We start from the raw sequence: 9,184 nt of genomic DNA, 5'->3' as shown, positions 1-9,184 counted from the left end.
CCTAGCAGATGAAAGCCAATCGCTGCTCGGGACATCACAGGCGGCCGGCTCCGCACAGCCAATCAGCGCAGTACACTTCACCTCCGAGGCGGCTCGGACGGCCAATTAGGCTCCGGAACTGCAGTCTCAGTTTCTAGCCAATTAGAAGAGGGAACGTCAGAGAATCGCGCCGCCGCTGGAATCCGCTCAGCCGCTGCCCCCGCGAGTCGTAGCAAACTACGTAAAAGAGCGATGAGAAAATTAGTGCCCCAAGAGGGTATCTAAGGTACTCGAAGATACCCAGCCCGCCTCCTCTGACTTTCGCCCAATCACGAGGCTTCTCCTTCAGCTCTGACCAATTGTGGGAAGCAAGTTTGATCCCCATTACCAGTCTCGGAATTTCATTCATACGGGACTACGTGCAGGATCAGGGGCGGAGGGACATGTTCGAAATGGGTGGAGACAATCACTCCAAGCCCTGGGTGCTGCGAACATCCTCTTCAGTAAGTCTTATTTTACCTTCTCCTGACATCTCCGGGAGAAATGGTCTCGGTTTCACAGAGAAGAGCCGGTGGAGGTGGACAGACTGAAGTTCGGATCCAGCTTCCACCACTTACTAGCGGTGAGCCTAAGCTTCTTACCCACCAGCCTGGGCCTAACCTTCTTTATTTACAGACTTGATGTATTTACTGGCAGTGTTGTGACATTTAATTTATTATTTATTATTAGAGAGAGGGGAAGGAAGGGAGAAAAAGGGAGAGAAACATCTTGTGTGAGATACATTGACTGGGGGCCTGGCCAGCAACCCAAGCATGTGCCCTGACTGGAATCCAACCGGCTACCTTTTGGTTTGCCGACCGCAATCAGTTCACTGAGCCACACCAGCCAGGGCATTGTGTGACATTTTAATAGGAGAAATATCTTTAAGCCGTCTAGCACAGTGTCTGGCGCACAGTAAGCACGCAGTGAGTAACTATTATTAGTTATAAGAACTCTGATTCCCCACGCCCCCGCCTACTTTTGCTTATCTCAGTAAGCGCGCCACAAAACTTCACGACAAAACTCTAGGTGTGTTCCTTGATTCCTATGTTGCATCCCCTATCTAAATGTTCACCTATAAACTATAGCCCGAATCTGTCCACTGCTTTCCACTACCTCTCTGGGCTAAGTCACATCATCCCCCACCTGGCTAACTGGTCTCCCTGCCAGCAGCACTCTTAGTATCTCGTGTTCACTCCTGCCCACCCCACCACCATGATTTTTTACAAACATACCAGATCATATCATTCCCCTGCTTAGAGCCCTCAAATAGCTTTTCATTGCACTTAGAATAAAATCCCAACTCTTTATGGTAGATTGTAAAACCTTGTATGTCTCAATAATGCTGGGAATTTTTTGTCAAGGAAAACCTTATATGATATGTATGTTCACTCAGTCAATATACTCCTTACCATGTTCCAGCAAAACTGCATTCCTTTCTCTTCTTTGAATACACCAAGCTCATTCCTGCCTAGGGCCTTTGTTCTAGTTGTACTCTCTGCCTTAAACACTCTTCTCTCAAATGCTCACATGGGTGACTCCTTTTTAAACACAATCAGCTAAAATGCCACCATCTCAAAAAAGACTTCCCTGATCAACCAATCAAAAGTAGCCCCTGCTGAATCCCGTATTCTTACACTACCTTGCTTTATTTTATTGTGTCCGTCCCTGCCTCCCATACTCAGGCACACTGGAATGCCAGTTTCATGGGAGCATGAAACTGATTGTTCTGTTCTTAGCTGTATAGAAGAGTACCTTAAAACAGTGAGTAAATGTTGCTTTGACTGTGATCTTTGTTTGCTGGTTTCTTATTCTTCAGGCCTCAGCTCAATTTTAACACTGACTCCCTCCCCCAATCCTATTTTATCTCCTTAATATGTATTATCCATTCTCCCTTATTAAAATATGCACCCCAACAAAGCAAGGGCCTTTTATCTGTTTTGTTTAATTCTGTAATCCTAGTGCCTAGCACTTTGCCGGGCACACAGAGGAGCTCAACAAATAATTGCTGTTGCAGAAAACAAAGGCATAGAGAGAATGTGCTCAAGGTCACCGAGCTACTTAGCGGTGCAGCCTGGATCATAACCTAGATCTGTTTGAGTAGATTGCCCCTGCACTTTACTCCTTGACTCATGCAGAGTTCAAAGAAAGATTAGGCTATGCTTTCAGAAAGATGCCTACTTAGAGGGGTGAAGCTCTGTAAAAGAGAAACTAATTTCATTTTATGGTCTTTTTACCTTTGCATCTTCCATACCTAGAGAGATCATAAACGAACTAAGAAAGCAGGAAATGGCTAAAAATCATGAAATGGAGATTTGAAGGAAGGAGTGATGTCTGCTGGGGGATGGAATCCAAGAGAGCTTCATGAGGGCCTGGATTTGTATCTTGGCTGGAGTCTTGTGTGCCCTTAGGGGTGTATTACTGTCCACTCCCCTACGCCCTAGTTTTCTCATCAATAAAACAAATGTACTTAACCCAAAAGGTTCTTGGGAAGACTGAGATAATACACAAAAAGGTGTCCAACCCAGAGTAAGCACTCTAAAATATAAACTGTCGTTTTTGATATTCCTGATCAAAGCGTGCTGACCTTTCCAGCAGTTACTGTCTGCCCACAGTTCTGTGGAGGAACCGAAAACTTCCTACTACCCTGAGTTGAAAGGCTGGATACCAGAAGGCAGCCCTGTATGGATGGCTCCAGGTCCCAGCATCCAGGGAGCATATTAGTTTCCGCCAAATGTTTCTCAGACCGCTAGAGAATCGGTCGGCCACTCTAGCAATTTGGTCCTCCAGATGTCGGTTGTGTGAAGCCTCGCGCTTGCGCGGTGTGCGCCGCGGCGGTGGGCGAGAGGCGTGCCAGGCGAGCGGGCGCCGCTGTGGCGCGGAAAAGTGCGATGGATCGGCGCCTGCCTTTGCAGGTAACCGCTCACAGACCGGCGCGGGGGGAGGATGGGTGGGCTTGTCACGCCTCAGGCTCCGACTGGGGAGGCTACTTTTGCGCTCGCCAGGTCTCGGTCGTTTACGGACACCCTCAGCCGAGGCTTCTCCGAAGTCCAGTCCAGCGCTCGGGCGGCCCACGCAGCGTCCTACCCCGGACAGCACCCGAGAAGGTGGCGAACCTTCTGGAGGACCGCCTCGGGCCTCCCTCTCATCTCCGCACTGAAAAACCCTACTCCTGGCGCACCCCGGGGGAATCTTTGAAGAAGTAGAGAGCCCCCTTTAAGTTTGTTTACGAATTTAGCCCTCTCGAGTCCCGGAGTTGATATAGAGGGCTCATCTCCACGATCTGTGGCTTTTGATTGCACAGTTTAGACACAGGAGCTCAGAATCTCACAGAGCATCCTGTGTCCATTTGGGGGGAACTAAGATCTTCAGGTAACTTCATCGCGTGGTTTTATTCAGAACCATGCTAAACCATTCCCAAATTCTAAAACAGCTGCCATCTACCCTCTCACGCCCTTCCTTTGGGTTCCTGTTCCCATGTTCATCCACTTGGAACATGGCCATATATGGCCTCATGTCTGAAGCCATTCATTCTGGTAAGTCTTGTCTGGATTCACTCCCATTTTTTGGAGATTTTCCCAAAACCGAATTCTTAAAGAACATTTGTAAGCAACACAGTTCTTGAGTCAGACAGACTTGAATTGCAGTCCTGGGCTGTGTCAATGCAAGTATGTGACTTTGGGTAAGTCCCTTAACTTCTCTGAGCCTCCATTTTTTTCATCTGAAAACGGGATAATTATATTAATCTTCAAGTGGTTGTGGGGATGAAAAGAGGTGTAGTATGAAAAATATTTAGCATGTTACCTGGCACATAGTAGGCACTCAGTTGATGTCAGTTATTTTTTGAACAGATAATTCCCCAGAGAAGCACAATTTTCTCAGAATCAAATGCAGAATATAATAATAACAAAGCATTTTTCATCAGTCATACAAGGAAGGTCTTTTTAAGTGATGTTACTTAATGCGACGAGTTGTCAGTGAAGAGAGTACCTTGGGTCAAATGAAGGTACAATTTCATACAGTCATTTTGGGAAGCAATGAACTATATGTCAGGAGCTTCAGAATTGTCAGTTATGTCACAAATGCACATCTGAAAATTTTCTCTGGGAAATAATGCAGAAGATATGCAGAAAGATGGTATTATAGCATTATTTGTGATGGTGAAAATATTTAAACTTATTATAAGGGAAATTTTTAACATAAAAGTAGAATAGGTAAATGACCCCCACTGCTCATGACCCATCTTTAACAGTGATCAGTATTTTGCCTATCTTGTTTTTTCTGAAAAATTTTAAACCTACTAAATGTCTAAAAACAGGAGAACAGTTGAATAAGCCAGGGTACATTTATTTCCAGTGCTATGAAGCTTTTAAAATAATGCAGAATTGTATATATGGTGTTATCACAACTATGAAAATTCAGAAACTAACATCCAATCTATGCATAGAAAAATAGAAAAGTGAATACAATAAAATATTAACTAGTTTCTGTTTGGTGGTGGTACTGTGAATGATTTTCTCCTTTTCTATTTTTAGATACTTTATAAATATTTCATAAAAATTACGTATTGTTGTTATAACAAAGAAACAACAAACAAAATCTAAAAATATTGCACCTGAACATAGTAGATTATACCTGTTACCAAGAATAGTTTTAACTTTCCCTGATCTATTTTCATAGCCTACTTTTATGTGGGCACTCTTCTGCCATCTTGTGTTAGTGCTTCATATTGAGTTTATATGGGCAGCTAACACGTCCAAATCTTTAACCAGTCATCCTTATGTGTAAGTGATTTGACTCTGTGAAGTTTTATTCCCTTAATTTTGACTAGCGTTCCTTTTCACAGCAGAGTAAAATTTCTTGTGATAGGATGACTCTTTTTCCCATTTCTTCTTTTCCCCAATTCATACCTTACGAACTTACACACTTTTCCTAAAACAACCACTTCAAACAATTCAATAAGATAATTTAGTTTTATCACAAAATTTTTCTTGTTTAAATAGATTGTAATGAGAACCGACCAAGAAATCTATTCTGCATTTGGTTGATGAGCTAGATCTGCTTTTTAAAGTGATATAGTACATTTAAAAACAACTAGTTAAGGGGGGGTCACTTTACAAGAAAATGTATAAATGAGTTTTGTTTCAAATCAGTTTGTGAAGAAACTTTATTTCCTAGGTATGCAAAGAAGCCTTTTTACACAGATGTCCTTAGAGACAATATGGATCAGTCCGGAGTTCTCCTCTGGGTGAAAGCAGAACCCTTTATAGTGGGTGCCTTACAGGTCCCACCACCATCCAAGTTCAGTCTTCACTACCTCAGGAAGATATCCACCTATGTGCGAACCCGGGCCGCAGAGGGAGCTTACCCACGCCTATACTGGTCAACCTGGAGACACATTGCATGTGGGAAGCTGCAGTTGGCTAAGGATCTGGCGTGGCTTTACTTTGAAATCTTTGATGGTCTTGCAGTGAAGACACCGGAGGAGCGTCTGGAGTGGTCTGAGATTCTGTCCAGTTGCACATCTGAGGATGAAGTCGAAAAGCAGAGAAATCAGGTATGGATTTATATGTATATGTATGTGTTTAATTACTTTGGGAAATAAACTTTATTTTTAATTTTTTATGTACAAACTAGCTGTGTAGTGTGTGGTTTTAGGTTAATGACCATTGTAATCCCAAAGCACCATTTGGGTTTTAGCAGTTCCAATTTGTCATTATTTAATGAATTAGTCCTTAGCAATCCTTATTCACCTGCTTCCAAAGCAATAATGTTACAGAAACCCTGTAATTGAAAGAAGGAAATACTTTCATTGACTTTAAAAGTGTTTTAAGGTCAGTGAGTGCTTATGAACTGCTGGTATGAACCACCTGACTCTTTTTAAGTGTGCATCTGCTGCGTTCTGGGATTCAAAGATTAGAACAGCATCTCTGCTTTCATGGCTTCATGGAGCTCATAGACTATTAGGGGAAGCTGGGGTGCAAAAAAGTGCTATTTCATAGTGTGAAATGTCCAATAATAAAAATATGCATAACATACAGAAATAGAGAAGAAAGTGATTAATTCTAATGATCAGAAGGGACTTCACAGAGAAAGTATGTTAATCAGAATAGGCTAGTTATAGTAATAAGCAATCCAATATTTCAGTGGCTTACACAAAACAGTTTATTTCTCTCATTTATGCAACAGTGCAACACAGGGTATCTCTAGGCTGCTGTTGTCCAGGCAATGACTGAGACATCCAGGCTGCTTCTGTCTTTTGGAGCCACTATTATGTAAGTCAGCTTTGCTACAGTTAAAAACAAACAAAAAAATGCCATTCCAGTGGCTTGCAGTAACAAAGGTTTATTTCTTGCTTATTTTGTTTGTTGGCTACACCCTAGCTATGGCTCTCTTCCAGGCTGTGGCTTGGCTGTATGTTCTTATTTGGGGGACCCAGGCTGCAGAAACAGTTTCTGTGTATGTCATCTATTCATGGGACAGAAGGGAAGAGCAACAGAGCAGGAGGAAACTCATGATGTCTCTTAAAACTTTTGCTCAGATATGTAACATAAACTATGACTACTTTCATGCCATTGGCTCAAGTTTTGTCATATACCCATGCCTAAAATCAATGATGGGGAAGGTACTACCACACAGGAGGTAAGGAAAATCCCATGGTTCATGTAAGCCTTTTGAAGAATAGGGAAGTAGACAGTTGGAAATATAATACAATTTGTCGCAGCCTTGCCCACTAGGACTCATTGTCCTTCTCTTCCTTTTGGGAGAGTTTTTGGGAAGCTTGAAAATGGTATGTGAAAATCCACCCACATTTAATTGACTGTAACACAGTTATACCACAGCTAACTTGAAGGGAGGCTGGGAAATGCCATCTGATTGTGTGCCCAGGAAGAAAAGAAAAGGTATTAGCATCTAGACAGTCTCTGCTACCCGGGGTAATATCTAAACAAGGTTTCAGGAATTGAAAAAAGTTTGGCAAGCAACCAAGAGGGGAAGGGCATTACAGTTATTCATTACTCAAACATTTATTGAGTGCCTACTGTGTGTTAGCCACAGTAGAGGAATGCTTACAATGTGCTAGATTCTATTCTTGTTAGGAATATAAAAATGAAAAAGACAAGGATCTTGTGGTCTCATGGGGAAGCAGGTATATGAAGGAATAATGACAATGTAATATACAATTATTCAATGGAAATATCAGTAAAATTAGGGAATTACACTGAGTTTTAAAAAAGCCAACCCCAAAAGTTTACATACTGTATGATTCTGTTTATGTAATATTCTTGAAGTGTGTTTGTTTATAAAAGGGCAACGTGAAAGATTCTGTGTTGATGGAAATGTTCTGTATCTTGACTGTCAATGTTAATATCCTGGTTGTAATAGTGTATTACAGTTTTGCAAGATGGGAAACTGGGTAAAGTGTACATAGGATTTCTCTTTTAGTTCTTACAACTGCATGTGAATCTAGGTAGCTCAAATAATTTAATTAAGAAAGTAAAATTTTTGAAAATATATGGATTTATGGGGCTCCGCATTGACAGTTGATTGACTAGGTCTAGGTGATCCTATGAATCGGTATTTTTAAGTTTGTTAGCAATAGGAATTTTTATCCAGGTTGGGAATCAGGGTGAATGTAAGTGTATAGTCCCAGGTTTATTACTTTACTTTTTTTGCCTTTCCTATATGTGTATGGGAATGCATATATGAGGTTAATCATGAGCTTTAAAACCTGAGCTCAAACCATACCCTTCAAATAAGAAATGACGTATAAATTCCATCAGACCAGTCATTTTTAAGTCAAACAAACATCCCTTTAAGAATTTGGTGAAAACTTGATGTCTGCTCCCTACAAAATGCACACACATTGAAAAATTACATACAATTTTAGGTGTTGCACTGATATTTTAAACTTTCTTAATAAGTCTGTGTGTGAGCCTTAGGTTAACTGACCTCTGTGTCTTAACTAAATTCCCTTCTTCCATTCGTTTATATATTTACTCATATTGCTAAGGGTTTTTTTTAAAAAACTGTAACTTTAAACTTCTGAAATAATATACTTTTAAGAAGTACGTACTTCTTACTTCTTCATCAGTTTTGGGAAAGTATCTGTGACTATAGATGCTACATAGCTTTCTGAGAAGGTAACTCCAGTTTCATTAGTTTGTTTATTTATTTTTAATTGCATTTATTGGGGTGACATTGCTTAGTAAAATTATATAGGTTTCAGGAGTACAAGTCTACAATACATCATCTGTATATTGTACTGTGTATTCTCTACCCCAAGTCAGGTTTCCTTCTGTCACCGTTTTAATTAGTTTTAGAAACTGCTACATCTGGGTTTCAGAGACATACTGAATGCTAGCAGTATTTCTACATTTGTCTTCCTAGGATCAGCAAACTGTTGTGAATTTTGTTTACTATATCTGTTTAGTCGTAGACTAGTGAATGATGTGATTTTAGGACCTGTATTCATCATTGTTTTCTTCTTGGACAGCTTTCAGTGGACACCCTACAGTTTCTGCTCTTCTTGTATATACAGCAGTTAAATAAGGTCTCCCTAAGGACATCTTTGATTGGAGAAGAGTGGCCTACTCCCAGAAACAGATCTCAGTCTCCTGACCTGACTGAGAAATCCAGTTGTCATAATAAGGTACTATTTAAATTTTGATGTCTTTCTCTGAAGGAGACAATTAGGGGAATGGTTTGCCCTCATTAAAAATTATGTTGGATTTATTTATGTAAGCCATTGATTTGCTGGCTTGGTTTGTTTTGCTTTGTTTTTTACTTTTTTTTCCAAATTATAAAACAAAATCAATATGCAATCTTAATGTAGACTAGTGATTTTAGTTCCTTTACTGACATAAAAATTACTTACGTGATTTTCGGGCAAATCATTCACTATACTTTTACTAGCATTCCCATTTTTGCAAATGCTAATGAATTTGAATCTACTTCTTTGATTAAGGATAAATAAGAAGATGCAGTGTTTCCAAAGTCTGTTGAAATCTACTGAAAAAGTTCTCTAAAAATATCTTCTCATATGTTTAGGTAATGTGCTTAAGTATACTTAAGGTGAGCATGCTTAAGTAATTATGTACGATGTGATATATCCTAGAAGTTAAATTTAACTGCCTCACATTGTGAGCTTTAGCAAATCTTATTTTTT

The 9,184-nt window shown here is 40.4% G+C and overlaps 1 protein-coding gene across 8 annotated transcripts in view; it reads left to right on the top strand.

Moving 5' to 3' along the window:
* Positions 1-241: 241 nt before the first annotated feature.
* Positions 242-9,184, top strand: part of TBCCD1 (TBCC domain containing 1) — a 32,222-nt gene continuing 23,279 nt past the window's right edge. Inside the window, exons 1-5 of one of the 8 annotated variants that reach the window (XM_053918193.2) lie at positions 245-601; positions 2,809-2,933; positions 3,024-3,554; positions 5,197-5,575; positions 8,513-8,668. In XM_053918193.2, the coding sequence (XP_053774168.1) occupies positions 5,240-5,575; positions 8,513-8,668 (492 nt within the window). In that variant the 5' untranslated portion in view covers positions 245-601; positions 2,809-2,933; positions 3,024-3,554; positions 5,197-5,239. Of the gene's footprint in view, positions 602-2,596; positions 2,934-3,023; positions 3,555-5,196; positions 5,576-8,512; positions 8,669-9,184 lie in introns of all 8 variants that reach the window. The other 7 variants (XM_053918196.1, XM_053918197.1, XM_053918194.1 and 4 more) reach the window with 7 other exon arrangements.

This window comes from Desmodus rotundus, chromosome 2 (assembly GCF_022682495.2).
Source record: "Desmodus rotundus isolate HL8 chromosome 2, HLdesRot8A.1, whole genome shotgun sequence".
Taxonomy (NCBI): domain Eukaryota; kingdom Metazoa; phylum Chordata; class Mammalia; order Chiroptera; family Phyllostomidae; genus Desmodus; species Desmodus rotundus.
This window is presented reverse-complemented; position numbering and strand designations above follow the sequence as displayed.